Here is a 24,021-nt window from a genome sequence, read left to right on the forward strand (position 1 = left end):
CTTTGTCTTATGTGAAACTTAACAGAACATTTTTTGGTTTTGGAAAACTAGTCGGACAAAACATGACATTTGATGACATCACCTTGAGCATTTTTTTTCTCATCTTCTTACTTTTTATAGATCATATGATTGATAAATGATCAAGAAAATAACTGATAGATTAATTTGAATATAAAAATAATTGGTAGTTTCAGCCCTAATTGTGTAAATGTATTTGTTTTTCTCTTTGCGTATCAGGTTATCAAATAATTTTATTTTTGGAGGCTTTTGGAGGCTTATTGATTCCATAAAATAATTTTCTTTACCGCTTTTTTCATCATTGCTTCAGTAAAACGCTACCTGGTAATAAATGATTTGCAGTAAATGCAACTTATGTTTCCCACAGCACAGAAAAATGTTTAACAGGGCTTGTAATAGCTAAAGTTTAAAGCTTCATGTTGTTTGACATCAAGAAGGATAAAAACTGAGTATTTTGACAGTGACTATTCACTGTATTCACTGTAATTCCCCGTGCTTGGTGACAACAGTTAATAAACCTGCGAGTTTTCACCTGCTCAGTGGTGAGACGGTTGTCAGTGATGCGACTTAGCCGGGGATAGCCTTTGTTTTTTATTCACTGTAATCCTTGCATGTTTAAGTGGATCCTCTGAGAGGAGGATAACTCCTTTTAAGCGGGTTTTAAACACTACAGGAGGGACCAAAATCCAGTAACTTCTCATTTACCTACACTTCAGTCTTAAATGCAAGGTACTCACATGCTGGTGATTAGTCCTGCTGCACCATGAAAAAAGAAAATCAAGTTGAAAAGCTGTTTCATGCTGGGAATTCACTAAACTACTGGTTATCTGAGGGACTAATGAGATAAGATGTTGTGTTTAGAGTTCACTGGCTGTTGTGGGAATTTAAAAGACGAAGCAATCAGTCAGTCAGTGAGCTTTCAGATGACTGAGAACCGAGCAGCTAATTGAAGGAGCCATTACTCATTTCAGCTGAACCCTGGTCGTCTTGATGGGTAGGAGGTGAACCCGGCCGAGCCCTGCCTGGCCCGCAGAAGGGGAAATGATCCAGGGGGGGCAGCGAGTGAGTCAGTGGTGGCGGCTCTGGGATGGGGAGGGTCACACACAACCACACTCTTTGTGTGCCTATAATCCCCCCAGCCAACACAGCTTTGGCCAGGTTTCATCATGAAAGTGCCATGAAATAACTACTTTTTTTCTCTCCTCGCAGTAAATCTCCCCTAATCCTGCGGGCTGCGGAGACAAAGGCCTCTGGGACCTAATCCTGGAGCTTTTAGTGGGGCTGAGGGGCTGGCCGACAGAGCCTCTTCTAAATGACTTATTTCTATCAGACACTAATATAGCTTGACAGCCAAGAACAGCGAAAGGAGGAGGAAAAAAGCCAGGGGAGAAAAAAAGAGCACAAACATTTTCACATATTTTGGAAGTCTGAGCAGTTGATTGTGTGCGAGTGTGAGTGGAAGAAGTGAACCATAGTTATAGGTCTACACCCTCAAAGTACACAGCAGTGGAGACGTCTCACATGTTTATCTGTGAATATTGATAATAACCTCAAGCTATTTGTTTGTGTGCAGTTGATTTCGGTGTAGGAATGTACCTGTAGCATCGTATTTTGCATCAAAATGCGTTTGTAGGATGAGAACATGATTTGACATCTTTTTGCCTTCACAACACAATGAAATATCAAACTGCAGAGAATTACAGTACGTTACAGAGCTTAGCGATATTCAAACAAACTTTTGGGAGTTTAACTTCTATATTTCAGCCTGGCTTTGTTATCTGGAAAGACTTTATTGTACAGTAAGTTTCTACTCTACAGTCAGTGTCAGTTCCTAAAGACTTAACCTTAGGTCCTTGTTTGTTTGTCATTAAAGTTTAATGAGATTAACTATTCTTGTTCACCTGCTCTGTATATATGACACCTATTGCATGTCTGTCCTGGTAAAGAGGTCCCTCCCCTTTTGTTCTTTATCTGAGTTTTTTTCTTATCTAAATTGAGTCTAAGGATAGAGGCTGATGTATACTATACAGATTTTAAAGCCCTCTTATGCAAATTTTTGATTTTGGGCTATATGAGTAAAATTTTGGTGATGAGAATTATATTTTATCAGTGTGAGTGCTGTGATTTTCACATCATTGTGTACAACGGCCTACAACAGTGGTGGAAAAACTATTCAGACCCTTTACTGAAGTAAAGGTAACAAGACCCCACTGTAGAAACACTCAATTATGCAGAAAAGTAATAACCTTTTGTACTTGGTGTATCAAAAATAATAGTGTTCAATGCAAAAAATTACCTGTGAGTGTTATATTATTTCATATTATGTTATTAGACCATTATTGTTGATGCACTGATTATTAAGCAGCATTTTACTGTTGTAGTTAGTCGAGGTAGAGATAATTTTAACTATTTCACATACTTTTAGGTCGTTTCATCTATACAAATGTATATTTTATAAGCTCATCTATTTTATTTCTATATTTTATAGGTATTTAAATCTTCATTTGTAAAGTAACTCAACTGTCAAATAAATGTAGTGAAGTGAAAAGTATATTATTTTCCTCTGAACTGAAGTGAAGTAGAAATATAAAGTATACCATAAGATACTAAAGCACAAGTACCTGAAAAAGTAGCTTACATACTTAATTGTACTTTGTTACAGTGGATTCAGAAAGTATTCAGACCCCTTCACTTTCTGCACGCTTTATTGTGTTGTAGTTTTAATTTTAAATGGATAAAATTGCCATTTTGCCCATCAATCTATGTTCAATAACCCATAATGACAAAATGAAAACATGTTTTTAGAAGTTTTTGCAAATTTATTAAAAATCAAAAACGGAAAAATCTCATTTACAAATGTACACTGAATATTTTCTGAATCCACTGGATCGTCCATGACAGAGTAAGAAAAACTAGATTACAATGTTTTACAATTTACTTAAAAAAATAAAACATAATGTAGTTATGTATCAAAACTACAATGCTACTGAATGCTAAAGCTACTAAAGCAGTATTTTAATGTTATAGCTGGTTGAGGAGAAACTCGTTACTGTTTTCAGCTATAACGATGCATCATATTTTATAAGCTTATTATAACTTCCATATCAACTGTCTTTGACTTCTATACATCAACTGACACTTTAACTGCTTTCACTACTTACACCAACTGAACCTTTATAACGAACCTAGCCATTTTCTTCACAAACGTTAACCTTTTCTAGTTTACAGTTTAATCTATAACTAGACTTACATATCTTATAAGTGTAGAAATGTTCAAGGTAATACTGGAATCAGCACATAACCAATAACTTCAGCTTTCAATTAAATGTAGTATTGTTTTTATTGGTGAACATACTGTAGGTGCTGTACAAAAGGGTGAACATGATGACATAATGACATTGACAATGACATGAAAACAAACAAACAAAACAAATATATATATCAATAGAAATGTAGTAAGAAACACTTAGTTTTGTGTTAATTAATTGAAAAATTCAAATTAATTGTACTGGAGTGGAAGTATGAAGTGGCATGAAGTGAAAATACCCAAACACAGTACATGGAGTGAAGTGTTTGAGTAAATGTGCTTAGTTATCTTTCACCACTGGAATATTGTCTATAAGTGACAGTGATGGAAAATATCGGTGTGGTTGTTTGTGTCTGCAGAATAATTAAATGATAAAAAAAAAAACATCAGAGGACTTAATTCTTTCTGCTGATTTGATGTTTTTCTTGGTTTGGTTGCCTCTTCCTGGGAAGACTTCTAATTGAGCTCCTCTGGCTCTTAAGAAATAGCTCTCAATGGGTAAAGGTTCAGATTAACTTCACATGGTGACAGTTTATAGGCAAAATATGGTGCCTGTTAGCAAAACAAACCCTTAGAGAAAACCCCCTCCGAGGGGAGGCTGTCAGAGGCAGCGGTATGGGAGAAAGAGGGCTGAGAAGGAGAGGACAATCAAAGGCTGCTATTTTAATCTGTCCTGCCTCGGAGATTAGCCGACCACATTGTTTTAATTGTTTTAACGGGAGGGAATGAAACGCTCGCTTATAGGGGGATCCTTGGCATAAATCTCTCAAGTTCAATAGTTTCAAAAACTTGAGCCCCTTGCAACCCCCCTCTCTTCCCTCATCCCACCTAATCCCGGCTAATACCTTTCTTTCTATTGGCTAATGGCTAAGGGGAGCCTGGGTAAATGCTTCTTAAATAGTCGTGGGTGAGAATGGTTTCGGAGAATTAGATCCGTGCCTCGACAAAGAGCGCTTCTGTGCAGGATAAGGCCCAAACTGGACTGGGAAATATTGGACTAACAGCTCGCTTCGGTGCGTAAAGGCGCACCTGGACTTCATCCTCAGGATTTGGATATCAGGTAAAAAAAAAAAAAAAAAAGCAAGGAGAAACCTGTATATTTTGTAAGGTTGTCATCAGTAAGAAATTTACTGAGTTTATTGTGCGATGTGTATCAGTGAAATATTTAGTTATTTTAGTTCAAAAATGTTATTTTCATGGCTAAAATATATGATAGAGGTGTAAAATGGGTGCTAGGTGTGAGCACTCATGTGAGTCCTCATTTTTCTTGCAGCTATAGAGCAAAGAAGCCAAAATTAGCCAAAAATGCAATAGTTATATTGGCTACTTTAGGGACGAATAATAACTAATATTGCCTTTAATAATGTTCTGTCGCAGATGTATTTCGTTTTTTTAATATATATTTTGTCAAATCAACAAGTAACAACATCTTCATTTATTTATGAATTCTTCAGTAATTGTTTCATTATCCCATAAATGTAGATGTAACAAGTGTATTCAGACCTTTAAAACCCCAAAACACTAATCTATAAGGACTATCTGTGATTTGAAAGTGGGTGCGGCCTCTTTGTTCTCTTAATATATCTCTTATTATACAATCAGTTTAATGATATTTTTCCTGTGTCTTTAGCAACAACATGAACTCCTTGAATTTCTGCTGGCAGTCCAGCGGAGGTGTGTATCCTCTCCGCGGTGTGAACTCGATGCTGTTCGACCTTCACCACCAGATGGCGGAACAGTACCACGTTTACTCTGCAGCCAGTCCCACAGCGCACACCCTGTCTGTGGCGGAGAGGCTGGCAGGTGGGTCACCAGGGTCCCGCACTGACACTAATACTGTACATGATAGAGAAAGAAACATCCGGCAGTTTAGTTAAAAATGATTTACTGCCAACTATTTAACCACTCATCAGTTATAAAATATGATATACTGCAGATTTGTTTTAGTACACTGTGAAGTTATGATGGAGGGGAAGTGAAAAGTGACTAAATTTACTCAAGTAATGCGTTTTGAGGTATTTGTGCTCAAAAGTGTTTCCCTTTTAAGCCACTTTACACATCTAATTCATTATATTTTAGGGGAAAATGTTTTGCTTTTCTACTCCATTAAATTAATTGGACAGTTTTAGATATTAATAACTTTGCAGATTCAGATTCAGATTGCTTTTGATTTTTTCATTGACCATCATCACACAGTAAAGACAATCATAACAGAACAATGGCATCCGGCAGGAATGAAGCACAATGTAAATTACTTAAATGAAAGTAGAACATTCTTCGAGAAGGCACCTAATAAATCTACAAATAACTTTTGTTCTGTCTGACTTTGATATTGAATGTAATTTAAACATAGATGTAAGGTTTAAAAAGTATTTTGGCAAATATTTTCTCTATGCTTACACACACTTCTTGCATTCAAACAAAATGAGACACTCATTACAAAGTTTTTACATAGAAAATCTATCATAATCTTATTTTATATGATCCATTGTTATAGATTAACCAATCAAACAGTATGTAAAAAACTTAAAATGAACTTTATCTCCACCAGCTACAAAATAATGCAGTAATAATAAAACAATGATATAATATATATAATAACATTACACTCTGAAAGGGGCCATTCTGCATCATTTTAATTGTATACCTCATAATACTTATGTACTTTTCTATGGACTACATATTACATTATGATATTGCTACTTTTACTCAGGTAAAGTATCTCTGTAGTTCTTACAACACTAAAAAGATCTATACAGTAAAGATTTACAGATTGGTGACAAATTAAAGGAAAAACCAGAGTAAATAAGTTGAGAGACATACATTCAGATGCTTCCATAAAGGGAACAAGGAGTCACTGATTGGTTTGATGGGTAAGAAATTGATATGAATCATATGATGTGGCTCTCACAGTCACCAGATCTCTAACTGATTAAACTCTTTTTGAGTTTCTGGACAAATGTGGTCTCCACCACCATCATTCAAAATGCCAAATGACTGTATCTCTTGCTTTAGAAACATGGAGAATCCAGTCCACCCAGCAGCAAAGTTGTTCTTGTGGCTCATGGTGGCTTTACTATGACACTATGATGGTTTTTGTCACCCATTTGTTTGTCAGCCTAACAACTTTATTCAGCAAATAAAAAGCTGACTCTAAAATCACTTCAAATTGAATCAACCCTCCACTAAACAAAAAAGTGCACACTACTTCTCAGGGATGTTCCTCAACAACCCTCTACTGTCTCTGAGTATATTTTGTTTCTCTCCGTCCCACCAGAGCTCATACTGGAGGCTCGCTATGGCAACCAGCAGAAGCAACGCCGCAGCCGCACGGCGTTCACCGTGTCCCAGCTGCAGGCTCTGGAGAAAGCCTTCCAACAGACACAGTATCCTGATGTCAGCATGAGAGAGAGGCTGGCTATCTGCATCAACCTGCCTGAGGCTCGCATTCAGGTCGGAGCTCACTCCACCCAACACCCGACTGTCACCTGAAACCATGTTTGTATAGCTGTTTTGGTTTTTGGTCAACAAAGACCTGGAAAGCATTTATAAAACCCTGCTGCACCTGCCTTTGATATTAAAAATTAATTCTAAGACATGTAACTTTATTGGGGTAAATAAAATGAATGATATTAATCTTAAGAGCACAAATATTTCTTATTTTAAGGAATAAAAACAATCTTCTCTCTGTTATTTTCTGCTGCCTTCTAATGTTGTGCTTAAGGCTGCAACAATGGATTATTATTTATTAATTTATTAATCATTTTGTCTATAAAATGTGAGAAAATAATGAAAAATGTTGTTTATAATTTCTTAGAGCACAAGGTGACATCTTCACATGTTGTTTTTGTGTGATCAAAAAGTCCAAAATCCAAATATATTCAGTTTAAGCTTCATATTCTCACATTTGAGAGGCTGCGACCAATAAATGTTTTAAGGAAAAATGCTAAAAGATTATTTGATTATCAAAATAGTTGCTGATTAATTTTCTGTTGAATCATTGCAGCTCCACTTGTGTCAATCACTTCTTTTTTGTTTTATTTTCCTTTTTATGTCATAGGATTTCCTTTAAATTTGTATATATATGTTCACATTTTCTTTAATTCAGTCTTTCAAAGTTAGTTTTCTGTTCACTTTTAAATTGAATTGTAAAGCGTGTTGAAACAGCCTCATGTGTGAACTGTGCTAAATTAATTATACTAACTCTCTAACTCTCCTCCAGGTGTGGTTCAAGAACAGGAGGGCAAAGTTTCGTAAGGGTCAGAGGTGCTCCCCGCCCTCCAGAGACCACAGTCTGGAGGAGGTGCCACCCCGCAGCAAAGTGAGACAGGAGGAAGACAAACAGGACATCTCAGCATCACAGACCGACAGCAACGTCCCTCCTCCTCGCTGCCCTCCTCCGGCGGATAAAAGTAGGGATCTTTGCCCCCCTCTCGCTCCCTGTACAGACTCTGATGTTCCCAGGTGCCCCCTTCGACTACACTCTCCTCCACTTTTCCCCTTCATGACAGCGGAGCGTTACAGCCACGCACCTCACCAGCCCGTTGTAGGAATGCTGTCCACCGAGCTCGCCCTCCCCCCGTTGTTTTGGCCCATCATTCAGCAGCACAGCTCTGCCCTGGAGGTTCCTCCATCGTCCGTTACTAAAAACTGTAGCCTCTCCCTTCAGACTGCTTGTTCAAGTAAAGATGTGCCTCACCCTCACCTGGGGTTGTAACTGTGGACTTACAGACCTGACACAAACAGCATTTCAGCTCCATGTGGACTCAGGTGCACCTGAAGCTGACCTGTGTGGAAGAGGACTACAGACGAGCACTAGATATGCATTTCTGTTTAGTTTTATTGAATACCTGTCTGTCTAAAGGGATGTAAAGCTGTACAGTTGCATTGTTTGATAAATACTTTCAGACATGTTTTTTTTTTTATAATTAATATCTACACACAGGCTGCTTCCTGTTATCAGCTGTTTCCTTCATCATTATATCACTATATGTCATTATATAGCCGGCTACACAGCCAGGTAGCTACACAGTAACGACGATGACTAAAGCATTTGAGAAAGGCTCCTTATTGTAACAAAGCACTGCAACATAGAAATGTTAAATAAAGATATTTGTACCTCAATTCTCTGTTTTTTCCTGTGTTTTGTGAGGCTGTATAAGGTTACTTGTAATAATGGCAGTGGGATGAGTTTCACTCAATTAAAAAGTATTTTGGGACTCAATCATGAGCAACTGTTTAGTATAAGTCTCTAATTCAATATTGTCATTTATTAGCAGTGGAATTTTAATTGTGATACGATAATAACATGTTATTATTTTACTAAATCCAATTGTAAAGATTAATTACTTCAAGTGAACTATAATTAAACTGACAATTCATTCTTATTTTTTTAAGCACATGCTGACACAGTTAACACGGATTAAAGATGATTTTTTTATGTTATTTTGCAAACATTTGTCGTGTCATTATATATATTGGTATGAGAAAATGATTGTAAGTTCTCTAGATATTTTGACACATTTCATGAGACTTGAATGTCTTAATCATGTGGCCAGAAAGTCAGACAGGAAGTGTTTGTTTCGACAAAAACCAAATATTAGAAGACTGCATAAAGGAAAACTGGTCACACGTAATTGTAGTCTTTTTAAACACGGGTATATTTCAGCTCCTCAATAAGAGACCTTCTGTATGATCAGAATTCCTCTATAAAATGTCATAAAATAGTGAAAAATACACATTACAGTTAACCAAATTTATTCAAATCACTTGCTTTGCCTGACAAACAGTCCAAAACTCAAAGATAATCAGATTATTATAACAGCTAACCCAGAAAAACAGCATTTTTTCAAATGTACTTAAAGTATTAAAGTAAAAGAAGTAGTTTGGTCCCTCTGTCTGATATATTATTATATATGACATCATTGGATTATTAATACTGAAGCATCAGTGTGTAAATAGCATGATACTGTTGAAACTGCTGGAGGTGGAACTAGTTTGAACTACTTTATGTACAGTTAGAACAACATAAAGGGCACAGGAATAGAATCATATGTTTAAAAAATAAAACAAAACAAAACCCCAACAGAAGCAGGAGAATGGAAGACAACAACTAAGTAAATAAACAGAAATGAATAAATAAAGATTGCATGTTCACATAAGTGAGTTCTGAGTGTTGAGAAAGTACTAAGGCACTTTTGTAGCTCTTCATATATTAATTTCTTGTTTATATTTGACTTAGTTAATTCAGTTATTGTATATAATTTAGCCTTTAACTGTATTTTTTCCTTTACCTTTTTAACTTATTGGCTGCTGTGACACATCCATCTATCTATCTGTCTATCTATCTATCTATCTATCTATCTAGGAATGACTATATACAGGTGAGCCTGTTTCTGTGGAGTGTAAACAGGATACAAATAGTGCAATGAAGTGAAGTGTGCAAGACGTGTTGCAATAAATATTAAATGGTAAAAAAATGACTTTATATGTTACTTTATATACATATAGTAGTTGGTTATATACAGCAGTGGACCAAAGTCAAAGTGGAGTCCAGGGATCCCCAGGGGTCCTTGAGGGGTTTCCTGGGGGTCCCCAGAAAAAAGGGGAATGATTTATTTTCACTATAATTCCATCTATAAGTAACACAATGACAGGATGTATGACTATTTTGGTCATTGGTTTCATACACTTTCTGTAATAAAACATCTAAAAGCAAAAATCTCATCAAATGGAGGTCGGTGGTCTAATTTGTGTCAGTTTAGGAGTCCTTGACGTGAAAAGGTTTGAGAGCCACTGATGTACATTATATACATCCTGTTCAAACGGGAGAATGAATGCAGGAGACTTTTAATTTCTGCAGGGAAATACAGCAAACTAGGTGGGGATGTGGAAATTTTGCGTTTGTGGATTTAAAATGTAACCATAAAAATATAAAACTTGACACTGTACTTATAACGAAACTGTTCTTGAGTCGGAAAAATACAATTACATCATATACAGTAAAAGTATATGAGCTAACTTACGCACATTTTAGTTTATTCACCAAACCAGTTGCGTCAGTTTTTTCTGCGCAGTGGCGCCGTATGAGTGTGTGAGCCAGCGTGACGCTGTGCCCGGGTATCGGCAGCTGAGGGAGGCTTAAAGAGACAACAGCTAAATCATAGCAACTTAAGGACAAGGCAAATTAAATGAGAACGATTCCCACACACGGAGAACCATGACTTCGACAGCTTACGTTTAAAGGTAACATGCTTTTTTCTTTGGCGGCAGAAACTCACTCGTAGCTGTTGGTTTTTTTTTATTTTGAAGACGTCGTCTCGCCGTATTTTAACGTTGTTGCTAATGTTTCGTGTGCTAGCTGAGCGGTAAGAGAGACCAGGCTGCCGTTGGTGAGCAGTCGGTTGTTTAGGATTAAGGAGTTGCCCGGCAGTGGTCTGGATAATAGTGGCTATAGCTGGAATTTGAACTCAAAAAACGACACTTTAAGGTGAAACAATTATCCCTTTAATCACACGGTTACTACAGTCGACAACATTAGTAACAGCGTCGCTTGGGAGAGTTATTTCTCAGCTATTAAGCATTTAACTAACTAACCAGGTTAACGTTAGTGTAACAGTTAGCTCAGCGAATGTCAATCAATCAATGAATATTTCATGCTCTGTCCTGTCCTGGTTCGCTAGCTTTGTACGCTTATGATACGGTGATGTTAACAGATTAACGCTGTTTTGTTTTTTTTAGATCAGGCCAAGAGAAACGGTGTTTTTGATAAGTGCTAGCTGTGGGTTAGCTTGATAGCTAAGTCGCGAAGATCAACGTCTAACGTTTATCGATTAATTTAATGATGACCGTGTGTGCTGCTGGCATTTATAGACCATAATAAAACGGGATTAACAAGCACGAATTGCCTGCGAATGAAAGATATGAAGCTAAATTGAGCATGCTACCTAGCTATCGTCAGGACAGCTGGAGACTATCTGGCCTTGTCCGCCGACCTAACACCAGCCAGCGTTAACTAGTCTCATGTTAACGATATATCAGCTATCCTGAAGACATTTATCGTCGGGGTTTGCTAGTAAGATTTCAATTTTTGTTTTTCTCTTCGTGTTTCTTCGGGTACTTGGTATCACATGAAACTAACGTTAAATGACAGCTGCCAGCTAGCTCTGTTAGCTAACATAAGCTCAAACAGACATATTTCTTACCGCGGTCGAGAGAAAATGTAACTAACGTTGTGGGATGAATGTTTATTGTCAATTTGAGGCTCTCTGTGTGTAGTTGGATTAATATCTCTAACGTTTCGACTCGATTATGTCGTGTTATTGCTAGCTAACCTAGCTGTATTAGCTGTATTACTGCAATTGTGGCAAGCTGACGTTTCACCGTCTAACGTTTACACCATGATTTAGTTTTGGCGTTTATAATCACTGATACATTTTTTGTCTCTTGTGTTTTTAAGTGCCACATCAAAACTTAAAATATGTGGCTATTCCCGTCGTATGTTTTAAATAAATTGGCAACTATATCAAACAGCTGACTTGAAAAACAATACACAACTTCCTGGAAGGAGACAGTCTAGCCATATGGGCCAAGACTGCCAAAAGTAACCTGAGGCAGAACATTAGGTCTATGTTGTTTTCCAGGGACATATCTATCCTTTTCTAATATACAATCATAAACATACGTTTGTTTCTAATGCATGGACTAGTTATGTCGTTTTTTTGTGTCACCTTGACAAGTCAGGCATAGTGCACTTTGTCATTTCAGTAGTTGTAATAATTTAACATGCAGTCTCTAATGGCTTTTACCCACCCTGTTTATTGTACTTCTAATCTTGTGACTAGGTAGGCTAGTCTCTTCTTTCCCTACAGTAGATATCTCCGTGCGTCATGCTACAAGGAAGACATGACAGTGTAATGATTGACTACATACCTGGTTTAAATGTTTTGTTTCTCTCAGCAGGGGATTTTCAGTGGATTGTCGCTATGGGCTGGGTTATTGTTTGTTTACTCATATATTCAGGCTCCAGTTGGTAGTGTGATGTTAAAATAGTGTAGCTTTGCCTCTCCCATTGGAAATTGTGTACTAAACCTAGTTTGTGTACAGATAAAAAGGAAGAAGAAATCATATGTGTGATTCATTCAACAATCAAATGACTTTATACAAGATTTTTTTTACCATAAGTTTGTCTCATAATGCTGTATCTTAGTCATGTGATATTAGTTCTTAGCCAGTCAGATACAGATGAGCTAACTGTAGACTAGACAGTATCCAAATCCTTCCAATAATATGCTTCCCAATGATGCAAATGTTACGATGAGATGGGGCATTACAGCAGTCATTGATCCATGTAAGTGCCTTTCTATAAGAAAGAGTAGCTGCCCATCGCTACGGTCTGCATTACCTGCTCTCTTCAGCACCACTGACCTCTTAGATCATGGACGTGGGGGAGTTAGGAGAGCTGCTTTGGACAGAGATGGCAGCATGCAGTTATTAGCTGCACAGAGATAGTTACAAAACTGAAATGATGATTGTGATTGACTTTGTTTGTGCCTGGTGCTGATATCTTGTCACTTTTTCATCATATAAGCATCTTAATGTAAATTAAGACATATGTATTTGCCTAATTCTGGCCTTTTAAATGTATATTTATACATGTTACCAGTAGTGTTCACAGTACTAAGTTTGTATTAATGTGAGGATCTACACACCTGCAAGAGGAGCTGATGATTGAGCCTGAAACTCAGCTTTAAACACATTAATCTCATATGTATGTGTCTATTATATCATCACAATACATCTTTGTGATCTACAAAATCTTTTAAAGGCACTGTGATTTTTGCTTTCAGAAAATAAGTTTAATTATAGAATAGGTTATTTTTTCTCATGTCTGAAGTCCACTGTGGAATATTTCCACTCATATTGATTGCTTTATTGAATTTGCCTTGCGTTGGTCTGGAGCAAGATCTCATTTCAGCTGTAGTAAGGAACAGCCACAGTAAACATAATTTGATCTTCAAGTAAAAGGTTTTTTTTTTTTTTAAATTTAAGATTGATCTACTTGGTTGTCCAATATTGTGGCTTATATTGATTGCTTCACAGCTTATGTATATATGGTATTTGACAGTACATTTCACTAGAAGTGCAACGAACAATTATTTTCATCATCGATTAATCATTAAGTTGTTTGGTCCATAAAATGTTAGAAAGTGGTGACATCCTCAAATGTCTTGATTTGTCCACAACCCAAAGATATTCAGATTACTGTCATAGAGAACTAAAGAAACCAGAAAATATTCACATCTAAGAAGCTGGAATCAGAGAATTTTGACATTTTCTTCTTAAAAAATGACTCAAAACGATTAATTGATTATCAAAATAGTTGGCAATTAATTCAGTATTTGACAACCAATCGACTAATCGTTGCAGCTCTACATTTCATTGAGAGGTTATCTCACCTGCACTTAGTAAACATAGTGAATATTAGCTTCCTTCATATTTTAAAACTTATTTAAACTGTAAAACAGGCCACAAGATATTATAGGCTCAAGTAATGAGTGAGTTTAGTCTACCTCGCTGTGCTGTTGTTACAGGCGATACAGGGAACTCTGTCATAGCCTATGGACTAATTTCTGTCTGTTACTTTCACAGATATCAAGCTGACATCAAACCCATCCATTACCTGTCTGGCTCGTCGCTGTTTGCTCTAACTCTGGGTTACCTCCTCTGCTGTGGCCCTGCAACATGGAGAGTGTCCACTGTGTCACTGAAGGCTGACCAAAAGGAACGAGGCGCTCCAGAAGATGTTCCCAAGTGGCCTTGTGGATGCAGTAGCTGGCTATTGGAGTGCTTTTTTATGACTAGCATTGTATGTGTGTGTCTGTGGGCACATCCTAGCACAACCTGCCTATTCTTCAGGCAGGGACATGCTACTCTGAGACTGGAGCTGGAACAACACGCAAGAAAGGAGCCCCTCTAGTAAACAAGGAAAAAAGAAAAGAAAAAAGAGTGTGCTCAGCAAAAGAGCTTTGTGATAGACACACTGGGCACTTCAGCTGTAGTTTCAGCTCATTTAAGTGTCTTCTGAACCATTGCACATTTTAACAGCAACACCTTTCCTCTGTCTTGTGAGATTTGTCTCCCTCCCCCTCCCTAAAGTGTCCTCTGTCATCGGTATTGGAGTTTCTATGGTTTGCATGGCTGGAGAATAACCGTGGAGAGGCCAGGGTATCACAAGCTTATGGATTTTGATAAGAGAGGGGGCAAGGGAGAGACAGAGGAAGGGAAAAAGATGTCTAAGACAGCAGGCAGCAGGACTGGACATGGGGGCCGGAGTTCAGGGACCAATTCTGGAGTTCTTATGGTTGGCCCAAACTTCCGTGTTGGTAAAAAAATCGGCTGCGGGAACTTTGGAGAACTGCGGCTGGGAAAAAACCTCTATACTAACGAATATGTGGCCATTAAATTGGTAAGTGCGCCCTCAGGGTTTGTGTAATTTGTGTAAAACTTGATCTCATTCCACTCATTTAAACACTTGTTGTGAAACCTCACCAATACTTACTGTACTTTTGAGAAGTAAAAAAAATGTACTGAAAGCATGAAATATGAAAGCGAAATGTGCGGTAGAGCCTCTGCAGCTGACTCTTTGACCCAAGTGAGAGACACAGGAAGTAAATATGAAACATCTCCTACCACCTCCTCCTCCAACAGTTTGTTAATGAGTCAACCATGCTCTGCTTGTGTTTATCAAAGAGGTGAAGAGGAATAAGCTGAGACTGGACTGGATAATATCTTAAACCATGTTTTGTTGTTTTTCTATAGAGCTGCAGGCAACATTTTTTCTCCTTGTCATATGTCAGTGAGAGGGCAAACTGAAAGTAAACAGTGTGAAGTGTATTTTCCAGTACAACACAAGTGACATATTTTAGATCCTTGAACCACTAAAGGTGTTTTTTGTTGTTGTTGTTGTTGTGTTTTGGAGTGAAATCAATGCCTTGAGGATTTTATGAAATTAGACACTTGATATAAAACATTGTACTTTGTAAAAGGTGATTTGTCAAACTTTTACCTACCTATATCCTACATTTTCCTCATGTCAATTCATGTGGAAGCTCTCCCTCTAATCAGCTCACACTAGGCCTTATGAGCAATCAATAATTTACTGGGTCTCTTTGTTTTGTGTCAGCGTGAACATGTTTTCTTTTTTTTGGAGCTCTGGTTTAAATGCATTTAGACGAGTGAAAAACCACATGAAATGTCAAGGCCTGTTTGTTTTCTGATTGTTCCATTCTAGGTCAGACACTGACTGAGCTGCTCAACCATTTCCTCTGCACATCAACTTTCCTCTTCACATTTTTTCTTTGTCACTTGTAGAGCTTTGATAACCGGCATGTATTCGTTTTTCTCTGACGGTGCATTAATGCAAGCATAGCCTAACCCAGACTCTATTTAAGTAGTCATACAGGAGTTGATGGAGGCTAGGCGTCATCTCCACCACAGCTACACTGGTCTGTGTATGATTATTCTTACATTTGTATCTCCCAGGGAGGTCATTATCTCTGAACGGGCCTTCACTGAAGGCTTTGTTAACCACATAGAAGGCAGAGGTTAGCAAACAGCTGTAATTGCAGTTCTCCTCTCCTCTGAAATCTTTAGTTGTGCATGCTGCCTCTCCCCTTGCTTGTGAACCCTCCCATCTGTTTGGGTATTTTTATCCCCATGGTGTCCAGCTATATCTGGATCTGACATTAGGGCCATAACACTGCTCCATGGATCTCGTGGCCCACTGGACCCAGCGTTTATCTAAATGTAAAATACTAAGAGGAGGAAGTGTGCTAATGGTGGATTATATTGTCATCATGTACTTGACAAATTGGACTCCTGTTGTTTAGGTGTTTTTTTTTTTTTTTTGTTTTTTTGGTTTGGTTTATTTTTGGGCTGACCTCTAGTGTTGTTGGGGCTGACATGGAAAGGGCTTCTCCCGTGTCAATTCTCAGGCCAACCCAGACTCACAGTTGTCTGTCCACATGTTAATGTCTGTCCCTGATCTCACAGCTCTCCGGGGTAACCCAGTGAATGTCACTGCCTGTCAAGTCAGCCCTCAGAGGCTGATACTGAGCTCTTCCTTATGGACTAAAACAAATAACAGCCCTGTTATCTACAGCCACCTGCTAACACATGCTTGGCATCAGTAGTGTCTCCTCAAATCCTAACTTATAGATAGAAACTAAAACAGTTGTTGGTAGCGTGAAGCACCAGATAATTATGTCATAGTTTGATAGAATCTCATTTTTAATTAGATAAGAATCAAGAAAATATCAGAAAGTACAATAATACATTTATATGAAATTAAGTTGTATATTTGGCTTACAATTAATTACTGTTCATCATTTCTTTTAGAGAAATGTTAATAAATGGTGAAAAATGACAATCACAATTTACCAGAGTCCAAGGTGAAATCTTCATAAAGCTTGTTTTGTCTGACAACAGTCCAAAACCTAAATATATTCAATTTATGATCATGTAAAAAAGAGAAAAGTAGCAGATCCTCAATAGATATATCTTATCAGCCGTTGGTCTCAGTGAAACTCTTAAGGAAGTATGTTATTTTGTGACTGATTAAAGGTTGTTGATCTAAGTTAAGGCAGTGGTTGTGGTTAAATTAAGCTTTGTTTAGTTTGAAAAGTGTAGGTTTTTATCTGGTTGGTTACAACTAGTTTAATATCTCATTGTTCCTTTGTTGTAAAATAATAAATGTTACATGTCAGGCGCCAGAGGACAACACATAGTGATTACTCAGTGTTCAGCTGGTTGGTGTTTTATGCTGAGTGTCTTGTGTACTGACTTGCAGAGTTGGGCATTTGGGTGGTGCCTGCTAGCACCTGGGACAAAGGTGAATGCCAGTGTCACCCTCCTCCACCACGTGATAGCAGAGATAGAGATGTACAGCAGGCCAGTGCACTAGATCCTCTGTTAGTGGATCTAGAACTGCTGTAAATGTTGCTGCGAAAAGCAAGAGAGAAGGGGGAAACTGCTGAGTGCTGAAAGGTCGTCTTTGTTAGCAGGCCTTGTCGACACACAGTGGTTCAGTCTTTGGTTCAGCTGGGTGCTTTCTCACACTGACAAACGCCTGTGTGATGGAGGCAGGACTGTATAGCCACTGCTGTATGTGCACTGCAGGCTTTACTCCCAGAGGGAGATCCCGGTGTCTTAAAGAAACACCACCATTTAATGTCTGCTGTTTGCTCTCAAGGCTTACTGTAGAAACTACCACCCATCAGGCTCATTTAAAGGGTTAAGGGTCTTTGTTATTTTCTTACCCACCACCATCGCCATCCATCCTTTCCTGGCATGGTGACATAAACATCCACTGAGAAAATGACCATCTAATTCTGTCTAACTTTTTGCCAAAGCGTTTCATGTGTTACACTGTTTTCATTTAAACGTGTTTGCTATCTTGCTGTAGTGCTCCATCTTTGTGCCACTGTCTTCAGGCTACTGTCGTCTCAAGGTCATCTGTCCACTCTTAACCCCATCATTATGTTCGTGTTCTGTGCAGGACACACACACACACACACCCGTCTAATCCATTATTTGGGCTCAGAGAGCTTCTTGAATTGGTTTTCAATAACATTTCCACCAGTCCACTCTGCAAACAGTTGGAGTTACAATCTTTACAGCTTGTATTTCGTTATGGCCTCTTTTCTTGTAGTTAGTAATTCACCAGGTTTCCCAGAAAATTCTACCTACTGGCACAGGATGTAGATACTAAATCAGTGGTGATTTATTGGTGCAATAAATGCTGCATGTAGTCCCTTTTTTTAAAATAACACATACTGAAATGATTCATGTTTGCCTTTGATCTCATTTTGTAGAGGCTGTTTGATTCCCATTTCTACTAGAGACTATTTTACATCAGTATCTTGATTTGATTTTAGATAATCTCATGAGCCCCTTTTTTTTGGTTTGTTTGGGTTTTTAAGTCTGTTTTTGTATGTGTAAATAATTTTTGACAGGTTGGAGACAGATCAGCGGTGCCTGTGAGGCACGCTGCATGCAAAGATGGTATCTGTAACAAATCATTTGCAGGTAGGGCTGTTGCAATAACCGCGATATTGCAATACCACGTTATATACAAGCAAACTGTGGTGGATGGCAAGCAACCACCACAACCGTGTTGTGTTAACAGTTTTTCTTTCTTCGTGAGGCTAAACCCTTCTTGTTTTACGCTTCAGTGTGTGTGTGTACATTGAATGTTCGGTGGCTCCCCTGGTCCGGTCCAGAGGATCCTGCCTGCTGCTCACTGAGTTTTTGCTCATTGGGGTCCATGGAGCCTCACACGAGTCCTCCCGCCGGTAGCATCCAGGCTAACAAGCTAACCTGGCGCCCAACCCTCATAACAGACACACAAAAAAGGCGCTAATACTGCATAGACCACATACCGTGCTGTTGAGCCACCCTTAATCACTGCAAGGGAAATTCCATCACCATGACAGTCCTAGTTGCAGGCTCCTCTTTGTTGTGATGAACACTTTTGACTGTGACAAGTGGTCGTAATATCTGCCCAACATGGGAGGAGAGCGATAAGAGGATCTTATAGTAGAGACTTACTATACAGCACAGTGGCTCCCTATAGCTCAGTGACAGGGGTGATACTGGAGTGACCATCTAGATAGACAAACTCTGAAGACACAGAGGCGTACTGTGCATTGTGTGCCTGCTATGTACATACAAAGCAGTGTTTTAGCCTATACATGGTGGCAGTGCTTGGTCAAAGAAAGGATAGATTTCAGACTTGGAATTCAAATTGACCCTAGTCACAAAAAAAAGAAGTCCAGGCTTCTCATTTGAAGCCTGTGACATTAGTTGGTCTGGCTGAAATGACATTCAGATTTTATCAGCTGAGGCTAATTAAGGTTACTTCCTTAGTTGGCCAAAAAACAAAACTGACTGTTGTATGATCAAACATGTTTACCTAGAAGAAGAAATGAAACTGTGTCTGAGTGGAGAGTTGTTATTCAAAATGACAACTTGTTATTTGAAACAGCCACATTAGCTAGCTAGGTTTGCAATTCAGAGGAGTAATCCAAATCGTAATCCTTTAAAGCTGGACAAATTAATATTTTTACATGAGCAAGGGGTCAAATGACCATGTGTAATATCAGAGACGTGACTCCTAATGACAAACCTGTAGAGAATTATCACCTGCCTCTGCAGTCTGCCTCAGCTCTATAGAGCGTTTCAGTGTATTTCAGCTCATTGTTTTGGTTTTACAACCTTCAAACTTGCCGTTTTCTTCACTTAAACTGCTCTTATCAACCGTGTTTCTGGCAGCAGCAGGCAACTACTTTCATAGAAAAAGCTCCCAAAACCCCACTGTATGTTATCTGCACAGCATCAGTTGCACTCTGACAAAGTTAGTGACTAACTACTGAACATAGTGGAGCACAGATGTATTTCTCTGGAGGTGGTGAAGACCAAAACAGAGCATGTTTGTTAGGTTGCCAGAAACCAGACTTGCTTGATATTAGACAGAATTGTCAACTCATTACACTCCATTTCCATCTTCAGTCATCATCAGTCTGAAATTGCCTCCAGTCTGATTTCTGTGGGGAGGGGGATTCGATTCGATCACCACTAAACACTCGGGCTCGTGGTAACGTGGTGGGTGACGTACTGTGAGTTGGGCAGTGCTTGGTTTTAGCTCGTCTGTTGTCAACATGGCGGCTGGGTCACAAACTTTCTCATATTATAGCTAAACAGTATATTAAAATATGTTTCTGAAAACATTTGAGGTGATGAATAGAACAGAATCTTGATTCATATTTGATCAGCGCTGCCTAGTTTTACCTCATTGGTTCCACAGCTTGACAACGCTTGACAACAGCGTTAGTCCCGCCTTTGGCGCTGATTGGCTAATCATTAGTCCCCCCGCGGCGCTCATTGGATCAATTGCTTTTTCAACTGAAAAGCCACTGTTTCACGTAATGATGTCAGACAAATCAGTCAACTCAGTGGAGCTGGCAGATTCAAAGGTCTGGACCCAGGCTAAAACCAGACTTTAAATGAGAGCTATTGTTGCTCCGTATTTGCTGAATGTGTAAATAGGCACCAGTTTACACATTTACTAACGTGTTAGCTACAACAACTTTGTAAGCCAGTAATATGTCAAATGTGTTTGTGATGTTCAGCTTGTTGTGAAGTTAGTATAGAGGAGGGTGTGTATATATTTGTATGTACAGGGAAGGGTGAAATGTCTCCTGGCAGACTTTTGTTTTCTCTGGCTGAGTCACTGATGCAGAGGCATAAGAGTAAGGCAGTTTATATGAGCGAAGCCTCTCACACTGCCGGTCAGTCGTGATTCTCTGAAGGAAATCTGAGGTGTTGTATCCAACTCTCTCCTAGCTGCCTCCCACTGAAGCATGATAAGCAGTTCTTGTTGCAGTCTAGCTCAGCAGCTTACACCAGCTCGCCATGAGGCAGTTGTCGAAGAACTGTGAAGGCACAAAAGCTCTATCAGCATGTTTGGCTGGAATTAAAGTGACATTTTGAAGATTTAAGTTCTTCCCTACCCTGCTTGGGCTCTCTAGAGAGCATGCTGGGCAGGCTGAATGAATAAATCCTTGGATGTCAACAGCATGTAAAAGCCTACCTTCAGTCAACTAGCTAATCCTCTAATGAATCAGTCGCCGGCAGAAACACAGTATGTTCACACAGACACATTGTTGCTTTGAGGATGATTTAGTAGCTGGCATAACCTGCACAGGAGAGTCTAAATGTTGTTGACTTCAGGGTATCAATAAGAACAGTGTCAGTATTTTATGTAGAAATACGTAAGCACAAACTGAGGCTGCCCCCAAAAAAATGGCGTAGGGTGTGGGCAGCGAGTCCCATGTAATTGTATGTTCTAAGTGTACATCCTGGTTTATACCAAAGCAATAGTCATATTTATATTTGAAGAGTTTCTCTTAGGAATTATAGTGACACAGTATTCTTCTTGTATTTGCTAAATTACATGTAATGTAGGCTGTAGCAATAGTTTACCAGTTTCTCCTATATTGTTGATTATTGTGACTGACATGAATTCACACTGCACTGTTCTGTCTTCACTTTTTTATAGCATCATAATTGAAGTAGTAAACAGAGCCAAAATAACCAAACCAGAATCAGATGATGGTAATTCCACTTTTTTTTTTTTTTGCCGGTTTGTTTAGGATCATCATCCTCCTCCTACAGGGTCCTGCAATTTGGGAAGAGACATGTGAAAAAGGGTTACAAGTCATACATTGATCATCCAGTGTGGATGTGAAGACCCTTAAAGCTGAAAATTAGCACTTTAACCTCAGTCGTTATTGGATTTCAGATCCAACATATGCTGTACAAAATGTAGCTGAAGTAGAGATCCAGGACAATCAAAAATATATCTCACTGTGCTATTCTTTAATGACTGTGTTATTAGCTATGTCAGAACCCAGTGGAACAATTTATATTGCGTAAAAGTTAAACAAATCAGGGAATACACAATACAATACATTGTGCTTGTGCCACGCTTCGCTCTTCTATTACATGACAAAGGAGACGTGCCTCTTGGCTTCATGTGAGTGGAACTTCCCATGACTGCGTAGATCATTGGCAGCATTGTGTGCTGAGTTTACCCTCCTATGACTATAATAGCTGAATTCAGCATGTTTTTAAAAAGCCAGCCCATTTTACATAGAATTTTTTTTTCCTTAAATCTGCCAATGTCACTGGCACATTTAAGACGGCTGTTATAGAGTTTTTTTGTAATGTAGAAACAAGCATGAGAAAAAGTCTTGACAGCTGATATGTTACATCAATAAAGACTTGTCTAATTCCCGTAGTTGATACCTGTTACATATAATATAATATATACATTATAACTATCAATTAACATTAAATTAAAATCTGAAAAATGTGTTTTTATCTACAGTAATTATAAAATGTACATCTCATTATAAAAGATCCACCAAAAATCTGATAATGATAGGAAACATGGTATTGTAACTGCTGTGTTAGCCCAATGAGATAACATGATACACCATTAATTGCCTTGATGCTACCTCTCCATTGATTTAAATGTACCACACTTCTCCCACGGCCTTTTACAAGTAGACAAATTACTCATCTGGCCTAAATCATGACGGTAATTCTGAATCGGCATACAAAGTGAACCAAGGTCACAAGCCGCGACTACCCCCGTGTACTCATCTACAAAAAAAAAGTCTCTAACATACAATTGAAGTCTAATTCTGGTGGTTTTAAGCAGCGGCTGATTATTACACTGGGTTTTTAGAGCAGCTGATGGCTCCATCTGGGCATGTTAAATCTGAACTGAAACAGGAGAAGTGCTGGACACCGGCCAGCTGTTGCTCTCTGACACCGCTCACTCCTCAACACCACCTTCCAACCGTAGACACCTCTGATCATAAAGACTGCGTCGATAGAGAGAAAGACACACACGCGTGCCACAAAAACATTCACAGGCATCAATCTTCATTTGTTTGAGCCGTACAGTTAGCAGTCACAATCGTTAATACTCGTATTAATAGAATAGAGACATTGACATTTGAGAAGCTCTGTCTAAGATGTGTTCAGTCACATTGCCCGTTGCATATTGTGAAATGGTTTACTGGGGAGTCAGGCAAAGGTTACAGTCTATTTTGGGTTTTGTGCATAATGCTGGGTCTATTCCCCTGGACATGGCACACATAGACATACATATGCACGCCCTTAATGTCACATAGGCTTTCCAGATGATAATCAACACAGATGTTTATTTATGTGTCGCATTACATCATCCCAGCTGTCTGTTTTACTGTGCTATGCTGTTTTTGAATGCAGGATCTTGTTTGCGGGGTGAAAGGGCACTCACGTATATCATCACCACAGAGCATCATATGTCCATTAAGACCTCACAACTGTGTGTGTGTGAAATCAATATTGTGGTTTTATAACGACATTAGCATGATTGTATAATTACCATCAGTATTTGTAGAGTATTGGCATAATGATAAATGACTGATGGTCATAAAAAAACATTTATTAGCCTATTGATTGTAGTTAAAACTTGACAAGTCTCTAATGCAGGATTTAAAACTGCATTTCAGTGAGTCAGAAGATAAATTGTAGTCACAGTGATCAACAGAATGACTCTATTAAGGTAGAGATATACTAGAAATTTAATTGTAGGTCGTGTTTGCATGGGTAAAAAATGGCTGGCAACATTTTTACACAGCCACATTTGTCAGCAACACTAAAGAACTGTTGCAGTTTTCATGTTTTTTCTTTGTTTTGACTGCATATTTTCAGTTTTGGCTAGATGCTAGATATGCAACACGTAGCATTTAGGCATCACCTGTGGTTTACTGTCTGTTATTTACTGCCCTTTAATTTTATTCAGATTATATCTATCATTTATAATTTTCTTTTTTCCTCTTCATTCGGTGGTCATGACTCCATCCAGTCGCTGAGGTCAATTCTGATCTTTCTCAGCTGTGTTGGAGCAGAGATCAGATTTAGCCTAGATGACATCATATGCAGTTGGTTAATCCCAGGAAGAGGACTTTGTGTGGCGCTGATGGCTCACTCCATCCACACAAGTCTGCAGAGGCTACCGCAGGTTAAAATACAGAAACCACTGCCTAATCCGTGATGACATAATCATATATTTGTACAAG

At 38.6% G+C, this 24,021-nt stretch overlaps 2 protein-coding genes across 7 annotated transcripts in view; both read left to right on the forward strand.

Moving 5' to 3' along the window:
• Positions 1–3,777: 3,777 nt before the first annotated feature.
• On the forward strand, positions 3,778–8,724 carry zgc:101100 (uncharacterized protein LOC445169 homolog). Its single transcript, XM_044361898.1, has 4 exons — positions 3,778–4,385; positions 4,956–5,128; positions 6,603–6,778; positions 7,548–8,724. Exons 2-4 carry the CDS (start codon positions 4,963–4,965, stop codon positions 8,040–8,042), a joined length of 837 nt encoding a protein of 278 aa, XP_044217833.1. The 5' UTR covers positions 3,778–4,385; positions 4,956–4,962; the 3' UTR covers positions 8,043–8,724.
• Positions 8,725–10,418: 1,694 nt separating this feature from the next.
• csnk1g2b (casein kinase 1, gamma 2b) overlaps positions 10,419–24,021 on the forward strand; it is a 38,506-nt gene continuing 24,903 nt past the window's right edge. For 2 of the 6 annotated variants that reach the window (XM_044361125.1, XM_044361130.1), the window contains exons 1-2: positions 10,420–10,570; positions 13,976–14,792. In XM_044361125.1, coding sequence (XP_044217060.1) covers positions 14,565–14,792 — 228 coding nt within the window. In that variant the 5' untranslated portion in view covers positions 10,420–10,570; positions 13,976–14,564. Of the gene's footprint in view, positions 10,571–10,675; positions 10,815–10,942; positions 11,400–13,975; positions 14,793–24,021 lie in introns of those variants that run through there. The other 4 variants (XM_044361128.1, XM_044361129.1, XM_044361126.1 and 1 more) reach the window with 4 other exon arrangements.

This window comes from Thunnus albacares, chromosome 9 (genome assembly GCF_914725855.1).
Source record: "Thunnus albacares chromosome 9, fThuAlb1.1, whole genome shotgun sequence".
NCBI classification, from domain to species: Eukaryota; Metazoa; Chordata; class Actinopteri; order Scombriformes; family Scombridae; genus Thunnus; species Thunnus albacares.

Coding starts and splice junctions, on each gene's coding strand:
- zgc:101100 (XM_044361898.1), top strand. CDS start 4,963: ATGAACTCCTTGAATTTCTGCTGGCAGTCCAGCGGAGGTGTGTATCCT. Junction 5,129..6,602: donor TGTGGCGGAGAGGCTGGCAG/GTGGGTCACCAG, acceptor CCGTCCCACCAG/AGCTCATACTGGAGGCTCGC. Junction 6,779..7,547: donor TGCCTGAGGCTCGCATTCAG/GTCGGAGCTCAC, acceptor ACTCTCCTCCAG/GTGTGGTTCAAGAACAGGAG.